The sequence below is a fragment of the Schistocerca gregaria genome, chromosome 5, assembly GCF_023897955.1.
Source record: "Schistocerca gregaria isolate iqSchGreg1 chromosome 5, iqSchGreg1.2, whole genome shotgun sequence".
NCBI classification, from domain to species: domain Eukaryota; kingdom Metazoa; phylum Arthropoda; class Insecta; order Orthoptera; family Acrididae; genus Schistocerca; species Schistocerca gregaria.
Genome location: NC_064924.1, coordinates 241,514,244 through 241,533,387, shown reverse-complemented (window position 1 = coordinate 241,533,387; position 19,144 = coordinate 241,514,244). Strand labels below are relative to the sequence as shown.

The following is a 19,144-nucleotide window of genomic DNA, read 5'->3' as shown; positions in this document are numbered from 1 at the left end:
AAGCAAAGTATTGTTTTTATCAGACAGTCATGGCAGAAACTGTGTAAAAATGTTGAATGATGTATTACCAAGTAACTATAAGTGTACATAATTTGAGGACCATTTTGCAAAACTCACTGTAAGCAAAATTAGAATTTTTCAGGAGACACATTTAATTAATTAACAAGCAAGTTGAGAAGGATTTTTGTACAATTATCTAATTTCATACAGTTCTGAAGATGTTTTGAGATGGTCTTTGCATAAGCATAAAATTTTTGATAGTTTATTAACTGCTGGGAGTAGAAAAAGAGTTTTCTTTTTCGTAGCTTGCTTTATGCTCCAACTAGATCCATGATACTTGAATATTAAATGCTTGTTTTCTACATTAGAAGCTTTAAAATAATTTTTCTTTTTTCTCTCATACACAACCTCAGGAGACTCTTCATCCATATAAATTCTCCTTAAGGTGTCATGATCTTCATACTCCTCACCGTTTCAGAGAGTATGTCGATATTTCTTTAGAAATATGTTTTAAGTTTAGGAAAACCAGTCATCCCCACACATCAGCACTTTCCAAACTTTGCTAGAATATTCCTGTGTTCACAGGGTGGTACGATCTCTTCTATCCTCTAATACTCCTTCTTGACTCTATTGAGTACATGATATGGTGGCATGAAACTGTTTGCTTATAGGAAAATAGTTGGTAAGTTCAGAGAACACTTTAGTGAGTTCATAAAATTTGCCAGCATACAGAGCATTATAGAATCTTGGTTCTGACTATGCATTAGTCGGAAAAAAGCTCAAGCTACAATCCTCTCTTAATCATATATCTAATCCTCTCTTCCAAATAATGTAGGAGAAAATGTTGTCGTGCAGATGTAGTTTCATTTGCACCTCTTCCAGCTTCTGTTTCAAACCAGGTATATTGAAATATGTTATCACTACCTTGTTTTGGTCATCTATCACTACAATCAGGTTAGGGAACCATATCCATAACATGTAAAAAAACTTCTCCAGTCAAGAGCTTTGGCAGAGGTTGATTTGTTGCATGTCAAGACAACTTTTACAATGTCTTCAGAGTATTTGTTCGTGATGCTGTGGAACTTCTTTGCATGGGCTTTATGCAAGTGTAGGTTAGTTTTACACACTTCCTGCTGATCTTCAGTTCCTGTGACCTTTGTTTTCAGTCTGAGCTCCTTGCATATTGAACAGGTGTCACTGTGAGGGGTACCAAAGCTGAGATCCAAATTCTTATAGAATACTGTCTTAAATTTTGACACAGAACTGCTTTTAGTGCCTACTTGTCTTTGTTCTTTGCATAAATTTTTCCACATTATATTTACACGTAATGTTGGGGGCAAATATGACCGACTCATGTTTCCTCTGCTGTAATGACGTTTCTGCACTTATACTTCAAAATGTGCTTCAAAATATGTTCTTTCACTTGTTGGGTCACAACTATGTTGGCTTGAGTTGCTCTTGAGTCACATCTTCATTCCTGTATTGCAGTCCCTCATTCTTGATAGTGCTGAGCAATCAAGGCTAAGTGATCCCATAATACATATGTTGCTTGGTATCCATCTTCAAGTTTTATCTCATACTTGATAGACACTGATTAGTTTCAGTGGGATCTACAGCATATACAGCTGGTGCCAAGATATCCACGTGTGAAGGAGGTAATGCATCTTGCTTGCTCTTACATACTGAAGAATATAATAGATCACTGAAATCTGATAAGTTAACATAAGAGAGTTTGCCTGTATGACGGTCTCTCCCTTCATGGTTGCTTGCGTCACTCCTTTCAGCCAGCCAGCAGTCAATATCAGACACTGCATTTTGCTTTGAATATCAAGACAATTGTCCTATGGAGATGTTTGACTACTTTCTTTCTCTTCTTGTATAGCCACTATGTGCTTGATTCACAGTAATATTAACATTCATTGTTGCCTTCCCTGTACGCTATTTAACCCAAGTTTAGTCTTTTACACTTAACTGTGACAAAATTGGGTCAACTGGAAACTAGCTCACATAACAGCTGTCATCAAGAATATACATATCATGCAAACTCAATAGACACCCAGAGCAGTGGCAACGGGAGCTCACATCAGCCACTGTGCTGTCATCTTAGATGGTGCGCACATAATATGTCCTGACATCTACCAACAAACAAACCAATTATTCCATGAGTGCCATAACATAGTCAGCAAGTACTTGTTCTGCCATCTTTCACACATTAAACAGATTACAAGAAAACCCAAGAACATCTCTAATGTCTTTGGCAAACTAAATAGTATAAAGCAAGTTTTGAAAATACCCCTACAAATGTATGAGGAAAGTTTTGTGAGAACTGGCTGTACTGTATTCTCTGGCTGTTTTGTTGAAGCAGGCTGCATAGGCTTGCAGAGGAAGCTGAAGAATGTGCATTAAGAACAAAAATATTTTAAAAAATGCATAAAGTGAGTTTTGCAAAAACAATCCTCATTCGTAAAGCCTAACGCCATGTTCAGAGACATCATTCATAACATACTAAATAAATCAGTTCAGGAAAAAATGACTATGTCATTATCCTAGCTGGAGCAAATGACATAAATGAGAGAAAAGATGAATTTGTGGGCCCACTGAATGAAACTATTTCAAAAACTATGCAGACTCAATTAATAGTCTGCACAGTACATTTGAGATGAACAGTTATTTAATGAAAAGAGCTACACTGACAAACCATATCACAATAATCAATGTAAACAGGTTTCTTCAATGAAAAGAATTTTCAGGTCATGGATTTCGCATCACAAAGTTAGGAAAATCTAAGCTCTGTGCAAATTTATTGAAGGTGCTAACAAACGGTAGGTCCACTATCAAGTGTTTGACCCCTTCCCATCAACATATTCTATCTTCATGTCCAATCGCAAACTAACTTCGTGTCCAGTCCCACACAAACCATTCTGTTTTCTTTCAAGTTGTCCCATAACACACTAAATCTTCCTTCTTGTAATGACTGCTCTATATTATTTTTAAACTTAAATATCAGGTCCCTAAAACATAAGACTGACAAACTTGGTATTCTTTTGAGAGATAACAGAAGAAAGATATGATTAAATGAACATTGGCTAAAAGAAAATGACACAAAACTGTATGTTCCACCAGGTTTTTATCTAATTACAAGTTACTGTAGGCCCAGTGAAGGTTCTGCGGGTTCCTCCATATACAAAAGTAATGACTTAGAAATGAAATGTACAGATCTGGACATTAACAACTTATTTAATAAAAGTGTTTTTGAAGCAGCTGTTATGCTTCTGCCAACAGTAACTTGTAACTGTTTCCTGTATATCACTTGTGAAAAATGAAATTTACAACAAGCACCATGCTATAAACAAAAATTTGAAAGTAAATTTGAATGGTGAGTTAACATACAAACCAGAAATTTTTTAAAAATACTTTTAATAACTATTTTAGTGCAATAGCTGAAAACCTGATAGAGAAGAATTGCTGTGGAGCCCGTACTCAACACCCAACACATTTTGAAACCATAAAAGCATCAATGTTTCTTCACAAAGCCTCAAACACTTAAGTGTTCCAAGTTATAAAAAGACTAAAAAGTAAATACTTCAGTGGCAGTGACAGCATACCAGATTTTATGGTAAAGAATTGTTAGGAATATGTTGTAGCACCATTAACTGCTATAATTTATGCTGCCTTTAGTAATGTACTTTTCCATGACCACCTAAACATTGTTAAAGTTTCACCACTCCACAAATAGGTGCCAGAAAATGATGTACCTAATTACAGGCCAATAGTACAACTAAGCACATTTTCAAAAATATAAATTGTTTTACACCAGATTAGAAAGTTTTATTAGCCAGATTCTCTTTAATATCAAAGCACCAGTATGGATTTAGAGATTCTAAAACAACAACCACAGCAGTGCATGAATATCTCAATACAACTTTACAAACATTAGATAATAAAGAAGTTACTACTGGTGTTTTTTAGATTTGTCTACAGATTTGGCACATTATTGTCCGCACTATACTCCTTAGAAAGTTAGCTAATAAAGGTTTGAGAGGTACCACAAACCAATAGTTAGAATTGTATCTATCAAACAGAGTGCAAAAAGCTGAAATGAAATTTTAAAAAAGGAATACTAATGTTCATCAGTGTACTGTACACGCCTATGAGAAAACGCCCGTTGGACATGGTGTACCACAAGGCTCAATCCTGGGATCCATGCAGTTTCTTTTATACACTAATGACATAAACACAAAGTTTCCTTCATGGTATACTACACTATTGACATGACGCAAATATTCTGATAGCAGTCACATACAAAGCTGACCATGATCAAAAGATTAAACCACTTATGGTCATCACCGAGCGAATGGTTCAATGAGATCAATCTCCTCACAATTGTGCAAAAAAACTTATAAAAGTTTCAGCCTCTCATCTCATCAATGAGAAATCTCTGACCTGCTCCTAAACAACAAAGAGCTCTCCAGTGCGAGTCCCACTACGTTTCCTGGTATATGGCTTGAAGAAAATCCTAAATGGAACACACATGTCAGTTATATCTCAAATAAGCTGTTAACTAAAACAGAAAGAAACTTCCACATGGGAACAATATATTAAAAATAAAGATTCCAAGACTTACCAAGCGGGAAAGCGCCGGCAGACAGGCACATGAACAAAACACACAAACACACACACAAAATTACGAGCTTTCGCAACTGGCAGTTGCTTCGTCAGGAAGGAAGGAAGGAGAGGGAAAAATGAAAGGGTGTGGGTTTTAAGGGAGAGGGTAAGGAGTCATTCCAATCCCGGGAGCGGAAAGACTTCCCTTAGGGGAAAAAAAAGGACAGGTGTACACTCGCACACACACACACATATCCATCCGCACATACACAGACACAAGCTGTTAACTGTGTGACATATTCTCATGGTATTCAGCAATTATGTGTGTGTTTGTGTGTGTGTGATTTGTTCTGTACTTAGCTTTGATGAAGGATGTCTGAAAACTTAGCAACATTTTCAGACTTATCTGTAAGCCTATTGACCACGCAACTGCATGGTGAGTTGTTGTCTTCATTTTTCTTCCATTTTGCAGCAAGATTCAGTGATACATATAGATACTGCCTTCAAAATATATTGTGTGTAAGGCAGATAGTAAAGAAGTAAATAATTATAATGTCATGCCTGATGCTGAAGTTTTACTGAATGAACAGCAAAAACATATTTATTTTCACTGCTTTGCAGGGATGTCAGCAAAGAAAATTTCAAAATGGTTTGAAAATATGTGCAAAGTGGCTATGTGCTCTCGTTCTCAAATACTAGATGGATATAATCTGGTTAATCTGTACACCTTGAGTTATGCTGGTGCAAGACATATACACAGTTTCTAACTTTAATACTTGACTTATTGTGTTAAACCTTTAACACAATGAATAGATTATGACACAATTTTTAAGTTTTAAATTTAGTCATTAAATATATGAAGCACTAAAAACAAAATTTTTCTTTCTCCAGAAAGCCATTAGATAGGCATCCTGCCACTGAGATTGGGTGACGGTTTTAGGCATTTAGTAATATAGCTGTGGATAATATTCAGTTGTTTCCTAATGATGGTCAAATAGGCTAAAAACAGGTTAGTAATAAATACATATTTGTGGATAAAATACTATTTACTGGTTTTCACCCTTAAAGATGAAACTCTTCTCAGAAAAATGAAGAAAGAAACATTAACTTTAAAAAATATATATATGTGAATTTATCCGCATACTTACAACTATAGACAGCCCTTTCTCTCCAGGGAAACCACGAGGTCCTGGGGGACCTGGAGGACCAGTAAATCCACGTGGTCCATCATTCCCAGGAAACCCTAGAGAAAAAGAAATTATGCTAAATTGATTATTTCTCATAAGTAGATAAACAACTCTGCAATATTATGCCCTAACAGACAAAAGAAGCATGCTCTATGACACTTTAGTATGGCGATTAATAAATCTCCTTGTGTGTCCCAATGAAATAATACAATAAAAATAAATAAAAATTAATAAATCTCCTTGTGTGTCCCAATGAAATAATACAATTAAAAAGAAAAAAAAAGAAAATACAGAAATACATATGGTGCATGGTGCAGATAACCCCAAATTTAAACTGTTTAATGTCGAATTACATCTTAGTATGTTGCTTGTTATTATGAATATTAGAGTTACAAGTATGGTTTTAAAGTTCTTGGAATCTCCACGAGTGGTCAGCACTAGTGCAACGACTTGTTCATGTGATAGTCATTTGACTGTTACCTGTAAACACATACCACATCAGTGCTCTTGGAAGACAGTTGTGGCACTGATGTGGCTGTGTTGTTGCTCATGCATAGTGATTTGCGAAGATGGAAAAAAATCGAGTTTTGATCAGTGATTAAGTACTTCATAATGAAATGCATGAAAGCAAAAGACATTCATGTTGATTTCCAGAACACATGGGGAGACTCTGCTCTTTCATATTCAACAATTTACAAGTGGACAAATGAATTGAAATTTGGTTGGGAGAGCTTCGATGATGATCCACACAGTGGTCAGCCAAGATGTGTCACTACTCCAGAAATCACTGCAAAAGTACACAAAATCGTCATGGAGGATCACCGGTTAAAAGTGCGTGAAATTGCTCATGCATGTCAGATGTCATCTGAAAGGGTACATCACATTTTACCTAAAGAATTATAAATAAAACCATTATCTGCAAGATGGGTGGTGCGACTCTTTCTTCATACAATGCATGCTCACACACATGTGTTGTCACCATGAACTGAGGTATGAATTGTTACCACACCTGCCTTATTCACCTGATATGACTCCATCAGACTTCCATCTCTTCCCAAAACTTTAAATTTTTCTTGGTGGGCAAAGATTCACTTCAAATGAAGAATTGATAGCTGGAGTTTACCACTATTTTCCAGACCTGGAGGAAACTAATTTTCAAGAGGGGATCAAGGTACTGGAACATCGTTGGACCAAGTGCATTAATCTACAAGAAGACTACATTGAAAAATAGAAAAAGTTTCAATGATGTAAGTACTTTTTTCCTATTCCATTCTGAGAATTTTTCAAAACACCATTGTAGTTTCCAATCCAGACTACAATGTTCTACAGAATCTCCAGTAGTGTCAGCAGTACCTGTAAACAGAGACAAATTTATGCTCAGAGGGACTGTGCAATGTGCAATGCGCTGAAATAGTGGTGACCATGCTGCGGGCTTATCTGCATCATCCAACTTCCTATAGAATCCAAACCACCTGAAAATTGACTTCATGACTAATAAAATAAATAGATGATTTCATGATGATGACTGAATTTTATTACTCTTTCTCTTCACAATTCAGTATCAACCACATACCATACACGTACACAATCTGATTCAACATTCATGAAATGACTCACATGCACACAGCATCTAATACAACAGGTATACGATCGTCGGTCAATTACTGTCAGCCAATATACATAATTACCACAACTAAAAAATCCTCGTACACATGCTGAATGGTCATTTCCAATAAGAAAAGGGAATATTATAATGTGATCTCTGAGACAGCACCCTAATGAGAAAGCATTTTACAATAATGGCAGTCTGACACAACTCTAATAACCCTTAAGCCCACAGAGCGATACAATATGGCTGAACAATAACATTTATTGGGCCCTGATAACACAATAAGATTTTTTTGAAGTAAAGCAGTTTTTCAAAATATGGTGTGATAATGTATCATCCAGTCACTCAAGAAATACCTCTGAGAATGTTACTAGCTTTGATATCCCAAATCTCTTCTTTTCTGTGAAAATGATTAATTTTTCAGACAACCATAGAAGAAAGAGGATTCTTTTACACCTGCTCAGAATAAGTTTATTATTGTCTTAACAGTACTTAAGCTTTTCGCACTTTTACCACCTTATGAGAATCATTCTGAATCATCAAAAAAATAAATCAAATGCTTGCTTTTTGAGAAACTTTATTTTACTTCTTCTCAAATTACTCTCCTCCAAATTGTATCCATGATTTGTGTCCTTGCAAGTACCACTGAGTTATCTCTCATTTCTGAATTTCACACTATCGCGACGAGGTCTAATGGAAGATGTAGCACTGACATATGTATTCTTTGATACATTAACTTAAAACAAAAGAATGCTTTGCTCTCAAAGGCTATTAGCACAAATTTTATTGAAACTGTGTCAGAAAAATCAGAGTATTAATAATCAAAACAGCCCTATGACTACCTTTAACGAACTATTAAGCATGCAGTTTCTCTCTGCACCTTTGTGTCCACAAAGCAGTACCTGTAACAAAATTGTTGGTTATAGTATACATCTGTATCTGCACCTAAACTTTACAAGCCATTTTCTCGTCTGTGGTGGACGGTACTTCTGGAATTCTGCAAACATGATCTTCACCTCCTCCCCTTGCCCACCGCCCCCCCTCCCCACTTTTCCCCTTTTCCTGTTCCTTTCACAAATGTAGTAAAGCTTTGTAAGACATATAATTTCTTTAATTTTCTCATTTTACTCATTTTGCAAGATGTAAGTGGAAGAATGTACACTGAGGTGACAAACGTTATGGGATAACAATATGCACATATACAGATGGTGGTAGTATCATGTACACAAGATACAGAAGGACAGATCATTGGTAGAGCAGTCCTCTGTACTCAGGTGACTCATGTGAAAAGGTTTCCAACTTGATTATGGCCAAATGATGGGACTTAACAGACTTTGAATGCAAAATTGTTGTTTGAGCTAGACACATGGGACATTCCATTTCAGAAATCATTAGGGAATTCAATATTCTGAGTTCCAAAGTGTCAAGAGTGAGTTGAGAACACTAAATATCGAGCATTAAGTCTCACCATGGACAATGCAGTCTCTGTTGGCCTTCCCTTAATGACCGGGAGAAGCGGTGTTTGCTTAGAGTTGTCAGTGATAAAAGACAAGCAACACTGCGTGAAATAACTGCAGAAATCAAGGTGTGACATATGACGAACATATCCGTTAGAATAGTGCAGTGAAATTTGGTATTAATAAGCTACAGCAGCACATGATCGATGCCAGTGCCTTTGCTAACAGCACATCACCTGCAGCATGTCTCCTGCTCTCATGACCATATTGATTGGATGCTACATGACTGGAAAAACTGTCACCCAGTCAGATGAGTCCCAATTTCAGATAGTAGGAGACGATGATAAGGTTTAAGTGTGACACAAACCAGATGAAGGCATGGACTCAAGATGTCAACAAGGAACTGTGAAAGCTATGGACTGAGTCCTCTAATACAACTAAACATATCATTGGCTGAAATGGTTATGTTCACCTACATGGACACCAAATAACAAGGGAATTTTTATGGCTGACAATGTGCAATGTCAGAACATTCTGCACAATTTGAATGAATGATTTGGCCACCCATATCACCTGACATGAATCCAATCAAATATTCATAGGACATAATCGAGAGGTCAGTGCATGCACAAAAACCTGTACTGGCAACACTTCCATAATTATGGACAGCTATAGAGGCAGCATGGCTCGTATTTCTGCAGGGGACTTGTGAGTCCATGCCATGTTGAGTTGCTGCCTACACTGGGCAAAAGGAGGTCTGACACAATATCAGAGGCATCCAATGACTTCTGTCACCTCCGTCTAATATGTCATCCAACTCTTCTTGGAGAATAAGCTCTCAAAATTTGAATAGCAAACCTCCTCATGATACACAATGCCTCTTGTAGCATCTGGCACTGGAGTTTGTTGAGTATCTCCTTAACACTCTCCCATCAATTAAACAATCCTATAACATGTCACTCTTTGTTTCATCTTCTCTATCTCTCATTTTAATCCAGCCTGGTGAGGGTGCCAGACTGATGAGCAGTATTCAAGAATTACTGTTTTATTTTGTGGATGAATTATATTTCCTTAAGATTCTCCCAGTGACTCTCAGTCTAGCATCAGATTTAACTACTATTTTTTTATGTGGTCATGCCACATTAGATCCCTCCTGATGATTACTCCTAGGCATTTTACAACAGCAGTTACTGTTTCCACTGATTTGCCACCAATAGTGTAATTGAACAGTAGTGAATCTCTTCACCTAGTTATTACAACACATTACTTTTACTGGTATTCAGGGTCAACTAATACATCTTACACAAATCTTACAGCTCTAGAAATTCATTTAAACTATATTCAATATGATTTATGTGGAATTGTTTCAGTTTTCTATTGAAAACAGTAGAGTTGTCAATGTCCTTTTTATATACAGTGGGAGCTTATTGTAAATTATTATTCATACAATACTGGGAGTGGCTGAGTCTTTGTGAAGGATTTGCTTTGCCCCTGCATTATGATTGTGAATATCACAGTTAGTTTGGAAAAACTTTTTGTTACTGATAACAAATATCATCAACGAGTAGATGTACTGACTTGTGAGTGTCAATATCTCAAGTGCCTTGAATAGGTGCCTACAGGATGTCCTATTTGAAACATCACAGATCAACCTCACTGTTCACTTTTGTATTTTGAAAATTTTTACAGCATTTCCCCAGAATATTATACCATACAAGATCAACATGTGGAAATACGTGAAAATGACAAAATTATTGTTTCCCTGCCAACAAATGGCACTACAGCTCTTGGAGCAAACCAAGCTGAACTTAGTTTCTTGAGCAGGTAATCAATACGTTAATTCCATTTTAATTTATTGTAAATTTGTATTATTTGTAAAGTTTCATCCATTTTCTAAACATTGATATCTATTTCAAAGGTTTGAAGCTTCTTATTTGCTGTCCGAAACTGCATTAAATTTGCTTTTGAGAGGTTTAGTGATAGACTATTTGTGGTGAATAATTAGTGTACCTGTTGTATTATTGTTTCAGCTGAAATTTGCACTGAGGATTTCATGCCCTTGATCAATATACTAGTACCATCAGCAAATATTACTGTATTTGCATTGTTATTCAATGATGCTAGTAGGTCATTAATGTACACTAAGTAGATGAGTGGTCCAAGGTTCAAGCCTTGGGGAACACTGTACTTAATACTTGCCCACTCTGAATTTATTGTTTCACCTGCACCTGTTATGGCAACTCTTTGTTTTATGTTAAGTAAGCAGGATTCTAGCCAAGCCAATGGTTGGTTTTTGATGCCATAATGTGGGAGTTATCATACTGATATGTTTTACACAGCTAGTTTGGAAAATATTTTTGTTGTTGATTACTGGGGGGGGCCGAAACGCACACTGGGTTCAGTGTGGGGTGGCAGTGGGGTGGGTGGACTGCTGTGGCCAGTTGTGGGGTTGTGAACCACTGAGGGCTATAGTGGGATGAAGCTTCTTTATTGTTTATAGGTCCCCGGTTCAAGACACAATATGCAATACAAGACTGGAAACTGCACAAGTATGCAATACTCAAGCCTGTTTGTCTGAAACAGTCAATCAATGAGAAGCAAGACTGGATACCATTCAAGTACCCACTGCTCAATCCAGACAAACACTGCATACTGATTTACATCTTGGCATATTACACTATGATCATAATTATGATTACTGTTTTCATCCAAGTGTGGTTATTGGAAAAATGGATACGTTACTTGCGATTCACGGTGCCCTCAAATTTGAAAATGAAACATGAGGAATATGCTGTGTAGGTGCAAAAGCAAAGAAACTGTTAGATTTAGATTCACCACCCAAACTCCTGTAACTGGCTCCAGCAGGAATACAGACCTATCACAGCTGTCAGAGATGGAACCTTATTTAACACATCACCGCACACAACATTCTCGGAAGAAGCCACACCACTGGGCAGATGTCACGCTATCTGGTACGATCCTGTGACCATCGACCATTTCTAACAGCTGGAGTGATCATCTTCTTGTGTGGCCACTTATATGGAACATTCAGTTCACTGACCATTATCTATAGAAAATTTTGGTTTGATCCTGTACATTGCATGGACTCTGCTTTTGGCTTGCTACTTTCTGTTTCTGTATTATATGTTTATATTAACTTTATGCCGCTAACGTGTATTTTGTCCAATAAACTGTGCTCAACTTCATCACACTGGCAACGAGTATTTTCGAATTTGCAGTGCATCAATAACTCAGGCTACATTGACCCAGAATTTATAAAACAGTGGCTTCTACAACAGAAGGAACAACAACAACAACTATTGGAAGAACAGTAACAGCAACTGGCCTTACTACAGCAGCAAACAACAGCATTACCCACCAGAAACAAGATATCTTTGACAGTTCTTCTTTTTCCATCATTTCTAGACAGCACTGATGATTGGAAAAAATACTTATGACACCTCAACCATCATTTGACTGCTTACAAAGTAGCTGATTCAGATCAAAAGCTATCACTTCTTCTTTCGTGATCTTCACTTAGCATGTTGGTATTGCTCTATAAGTTGTCCCCCACGTTGGATTGTCATGGGTGTCAGCCCTGAGTGGCATACAATAGATTGGAATTTTAACACCATTTTAAATGCTCAGGGAAACCTATGAGCACTGGATCACTGAGTTTCAGGGTCTTAGTCAGTGTTGTGCTATTGTGTGTTCAGAAGAAATATGTTGCAAATAGTATGCTGATCCTATTATTCGGGACTTGCTCCTCCAATGTTTACCTAATAAGGAAGTGTTTGCACAGGCTTTATGGTAGTTGGATGCTTCTGACAATAGGATACTCAGTCTTTCAAATCCACACAGGAAACTGATAGTTGGTGGGAGATTCAGTTAGGAGTGTTCACTGTGCATACTCATGCCACTCTGATAAACATGCTATGCCACACACTGATATCCTTCTCCTCATCACAACAAACCAAAGGCACATGAATAGGACAGTGGAACTTCAAGAGTATCCAAACATTCTTTCACTCCTAGTTCAGTTTCTGAGAATTGTCTGGTATCTCTGTTCAAAGAGAACTTCTGTTGGCATTGTTTACCCTCCTGTAGTTAGTGTTTCCATGAGCACTCTCACTCCTGCTATCCACCTCAGTCACCTACCTGTTTTTCACATGAGATTAAAGGACACATCAATAGTGTGATTCAGTTACCCTCCACACAGCACCATAGGTGTGATGTGGAGTCTTGTTCTACAATTTACTCCTTTGATGGCTCTTGTGAATGTTTGCCTAATAAAGCAGTGCACTCTAATTAAAACATAGTTGCTGGAGGACATCAAAGTGATTACTCCTCCATCATCAAGCTGAAGGTCTGTCCCCCCCCCCCCCCCTCTCCTCCACCCCCTTATAGCAGTGAAGAAACTGGAAAGCTCTCCCCAGTCATGTCTTGATTTTAAGGCTGTTAATGCCCAGTTATTTGTAGATACTTTCCCTATTCTGTGCCCAGAAGACCTGTTTTCCTAGTTGAGAAACAATGATTGTTATACGAAGGTCAACTTGTTGGAAGTGTACTTGCAATTAAAGTTACACCTGGAATCTCAGGACCTGTTGGCACTCAACAATCCATTTGCCCTCCACCAGGATAACCAGCTGTCCTTTCATATTTACAGTGCCATGGCAGTGTCCCAGCATTATTTGGAACAGTTGGTAAAGGATGTTTCCTTGTGCTGTTATTATTTGGATGACACCATAGCGACAAGGGCATCTGCAAGTGAGCACCTTCAGAACTCGAAATCTTTGTTATCTTAATTAAAGCTTCATATATAACCCCCCACAAGTGTAAATTTTTCAGACAGTCCAGCAAGCAGGGCTTCTGCCTTACCAAACTGCACATTTGTGATATAGCTGTTGAATATTTGGGTTTATAATCAGCAAGCAGAACATCCATCCCATGAAGCAACACAGCCATGCCAAGAGAACATGGCCAGGCCCCAGAATCCCACAGAAATGCAATCTTTTATGGGAGAAATTAGGTTCTATAGCCATTTAATTTCCCATGTTGCAAAAATATCCTACTTGTTTCAATATACAGCAGAAAAAAGGTATTATGTGCAAGTGCTCTACAGAGAGTGACACAGCTTTTCTCAGGCTGAAAAAAGCCCTGCAGTTGGCACTGTGCCTTATCCTGTTTTCAGTGGAGAAGCCTCTTCTTCTTGCCACAGATGCCTGACATCATGGATAGGAAGAACTGCTGTCCCACTAGGAATCTGATGGTTCTGAGCATTCTTTTGTGTTGGTTTCCAAGATATTCAGTGCTGCCCAATGAAACTACTCCCAGACTGAAAAAGAGGCATGAGCTATCAATTATGCGGTTAAGAAATTTCACCCTTATCTTTATGGCATCATATTCCACTGCTGACAGACCACAAGCTTTTGACATGCACCACAGTTTAGCCTCCCAGACAGGAGAGCATGAAGGCTGCAACAGTGGGCATTGTCCTTATCAGCATACAAATACGACATCACCTACCAGCCGAATGGCTCCAAGCTAATGCTCATGATTGTCTCAGTTTCCAGTATCAGGATTCTGAATTTGACACTCAGGAAGTCTTCACATTTCAGCAGAACTATGATTGTTAACAGGCACTTATTGATTTAGCATTTACCTGTAATGACACACAGTTTACTCAAAACACTCTTTCCATTAATACAAAGGCTTGCCCTCGGCAATGGTGTGCTGCTTCTGCAAACAGAATACAAATGGCCTTAAGGTTAGTATTCCTCTGGCTCTACACCCCACAATACTTGCACTCCAACATGCAGGTCACTGTGACACATTCCATGTGAAACAGCTTGCACACCATCACACATACTTGGCTGGCCATCAACAAGGGCATCGAGTACACCATGTATACTTGGCAGCAATCTGGGCCACTTGAGATGTTTTCACCCAAGCTCTCATAAGACCCTTGAAAGCATCACAACATTGACTTCACTGATCCTTTCTTGCATCAGATGTGGATATCTGTGATGGACACATACTGTAAATTTTTTTTCATCCACTCCATGTGCTCTATACCAATGGCGAATGTCAGTGAGGCCCTTTCATAAATCTTTGCTGTCAAGGACTTGCTAATGATCATCATTGGCCCCAGGTTTTGCCACATGTACATGATCAAAAACGTCACACCACATGAAATTGATCAAGTCATCTTAGCAGAAGTATCAGAAGTTGAAAGTGATCCAGACTTATTTGAAGTCATCATGAAAGGCATGATTCAGGACCCATGTGGCTTATTCAATAACAATTTACCATGCACATCTGATGGGAAAAATACAAAACAATACCCAAGAGATTTATTTGCCGAGACTATCACTGATAATGATGGATGTCTCCTCTACCATCAAACAAAGATGGAAGTAAGTCAATTGCTGTGAATTGATGATGCTGTAGTTAATAATTATTGAGCTGTATCATATTAACCATTACTCTTGAAAACCTATCAACTGTACATCAATGCCGGGTATTGCAGTTTGATGAAATCAATCATGTATATGTGAAACCATATAAACAATAGAAGTGATGTGGCAGTTTGTGGAGTGGGAAATACAACAGCATCTACAAATGAAATTGACCAGTATCAGTTGGGATGCTTCATTAGTAGCAAAAAAGTAGTATGGCACATTTTATCATTTCCAATCTATCAATGACATCCAACAGTTGTTCATTTAGCAGTCCACCTTGACAATGGACAGCGTGTGTACTTAACAACAGAAAATGCACGTACAAGAGCACTGTCACAACTGACAACAACATTAACTGCATTTTTTCTCATTGTACAGAGACTAAATGTTTGCTAACACAATACTTTACTCTGAAGTGCCACATGTCTCATGCAATGGCACAAAATCCAAAGAGATTCATGCCTTCTCTGTGCAATATCAATGGAAATACTATCAATGACAATACTGCTAAAGCAGAGTTACTAAACATAGACTTTCAAAATTCCTTCACCAAAGCAGACAAAGTTAATATATCAGATTTTGAATCAACGACAGCTGCCAACATGACTAATTTAGAAGCAGATATGCTTGGAACAGAGAAGCCACTTAAATCACTTAACAAAAGCAAGTCTTCTGGTCCAAATTGTACACAAATTATGTTCCTTTCAGAGTATGCTGATGCAATAGCCGCTTACTTAACAACCATAACAGCTGCTTGCTTGACAAAAGACCCCTACCCAAAGACTGGAAAGCTGCACAGGTCACACCAATATTCAAGAAAGGCAATAGAGTAACCCACTAAATTACAGGTCCATATCATTAATATTGATATACAGCAGGATTTTGGAACATATGTATTGTCCAAACATTATGAATTACCTCAAAGAGAAAAGTCTATTGACATCCAGTCAACACAATGTAGAAAACATCATTTTTGTAAAACACAACTAGCTCTTTACTCACACAAAGTGCTGAGTGCCATTTACAAGGAATTTCAGATTGATTCCATATTTCTAGATTTCCTGAAGGCTTTTGACACTGTACTTCACAAGCGGCTTGTAATCAAATTGCATGCTCATGGAATATCGTCTCAGTTATGCAACTGGATTCATGATTACCTGTCAGAGAGGTCACAGTTCATAGTGATTGACGGAAAGTCATTGAGTAAAACAGAAGGGATTTCTAGCATTCCCTAAGCTAGTGTTATATGCCCTCTATTGTTCCTTACCTATACAAATGATTTAAGAGACAATCTGCATAGCCATCTTAGGTTGTTTTCAGATGGTGCTGGTGTTTATAATTTAGTAAAGTCATCAGACAATCAAAACAAATTACAAAACAATTTAGAAAAGATATTTGCATGGTTCAAAAATTGACAATTGAATCTAAGTAACATGAGTGATAAAAGGAATCCACTAAACTTTGTTTACATGATAAATCAGTCAAATCTAAAGGCCATAAATTCAACTAAATACCTAGGAATTACAATTATGAATAACCTAAATTGGAAAGAACACATAGAAAATGTTGTGGCGAAGATGAACCAAAGACTGCCTTTTATTGGCAGAACACTTAGAAGATGCAATAGATCTACTGGAGAGACTGCCCACACTATGCTTGTTCATCCTCTTTTGGAGTACTGCTGTGCAGTGTGGGATCCTTACCAGAAAGGATTAATGGAGTACATCAAGAAAGTTCAAAGAAGAGCAGCATGTTTGTATTTTCGAGAAAAAGGGAGACATTGTCACTGACATGATACTAGATTTGGGGTGGACATCATTAAAACAATGGCATTTTTCATTGCAGCAGAATCTTCTCATGAAATTTCATTCACTAACTTTCACCTGCAAATGTGAAAACAGTTTGTTGACATCAACCTACATAGGGAGAAATGATCACCATGATAAAATAATGGAAATCAGAACTCACACAAAAGATATAGGTGTTTGTTTTTTCTGTGAGCTATTCACGAGTGGAATAATTGAGAATTATTGTGAAAGTGGTTCACTGAACCCACTGCCATGCTCTTAAGTGTGATTTGTAGAGTGACCACATAGATGTCAATGTAGATGTAAAAGTGCCAACATACTATGCATGGGATGCATCAGTGAACAAGTTTCAACATAGCAGACAAGTTAAAGCAGTTGTATGGAATATCAGTTTATATTCTATCAATGTGTTAGGCCAACAACACAATATTCACCCAAATGCAGAATACTTTTATTTGTGATCACTGTTAATTAATGAAGACGGAAGAAAATGCTCAAACAAGTGCCACTTATCATGAAGCTTATCAAGAATTAAATATTTTTGAGAACAATGGACACTGGTACACTTAATGTGCTGGTGCACTGAATACAGTCCAACCCTAGCAAATACGCATTTCATTTGCAATGATATTGACAACACGCTTTGGAAAAAATATAAAGACTACTTGAGTGAAGAAACCTTCATCATTTGCATGATACAAATTAAAATCTGGACATTCAGTTCACATCAAATATGTATAATACGCCATTTGTTTTGATTGAGGACATGTATTTTGCAGACACTAACAAAGCACTAGTATAACTGGGAATGACTTAGCTGAATCTATCTGCAAAATGAGGTGTTTCCAATCACAAACATACTTTGATGTCGACAAATTGGTTGTTTGTTCAAACAAATAATCCAAAATTGGTTTCAGAACAACATATAGTGTATGACAGAATTATGATGCAATTACAAACCAAAGTGGTAGATTGTATTTCATAGATGCACGCACAGGCACAAGCAAAAATTTTCTCATTTCACTTATTTTGGCTATCTCATGATCAAGAAATAATACTGCACTGGCAATTACATCATGTGTTACTGTGACAACTCTTTTGGGTTGTGGCCAACCAGCACATTTGATGCACAAATTTCAATTGAATATGCAATTTATTGAGCCATCAATATCAACAAAAATTCTGCAATGGCTAAAGTACACCATCACGTTAACTCATTATATGGGACAAATGTGCTGTGGTGCACAAAAAGCACTGGAAGCATTTCATCATACACTCAGAAATTTGAGAAGAATTGAACAGCTCTTCAGTGGTGCACTCATTTTATTGTCTGTTAATTTTCAACTAATTTTGCTAGATATGCCAAATTCATCAGCTGCTGAAGAACTTAATGTATGTCTCAAATCATCAGTTTTGTAATGGCATGTCAAGAAATTGATTTTGAAGAACAATATGCATGTCCAACAACAGTGGTTGGGAAGGGAGTGAGACAGGGTTGTAGCCTCTCCCCAATGTTATTCAATCTGTATATTGAGCAAACAGTAAAGGAAACAAAAGAAAAATTTGGAGTAGGTATTAAAATCCATGGAGAAGAAATAAAAACTTTGAGGTTCGCCGATGACATTGTAATTCTGTCAGAGACAGCAAAGGACTTGGAAGAGCAGTTGAACGGAATGGACAGTGTCTTGAAAGCAGGATATAATATGAACATCAACAAAAGCAAAATGAGGATAATGGAATGTAGTCGAATTAAGCCAGGTGATGCTGAGGGAATTAGATTAGGAAATGAGACACTTAAAGTAGTAAAGGAGTTTTGCTATTTGGGGAGCAAAATAACTGATGATGGCCGAAGTAGAGAGGATATAAAATGTAGACTGACAATGGCTAGGAAAGCGTTTCTGAAGAAGAGAAATTTGTTGACATCGAGTTTAGATTTAAGTGACAGGAAGTTGTTTCTGAAAGTATTCGTATGGAGTGTAGCCATGTATGGAAGTGAAACACGGACGATAAGTAATCT

At 37.4% G+C, this 19,144-nt stretch overlaps 1 protein-coding gene across 1 annotated transcript in view; it reads right to left on the bottom strand.

Moving 5' to 3' along the window:
* Positions 1-19,144, bottom strand: part of LOC126272031 (collagen alpha-2(IV) chain) — a 233,649-nt gene that overhangs the window by 100,024 nt on the left and 114,481 nt on the right. Inside the window, exon 10 of the mRNA XM_049974536.1 lies at positions 5,754-5,848. Within this exon, the coding sequence (XP_049830493.1) occupies positions 5,754-5,848 (95 nt within the window). The remainder of the gene's footprint in view (positions 1-5,753; positions 5,849-19,144) is intronic.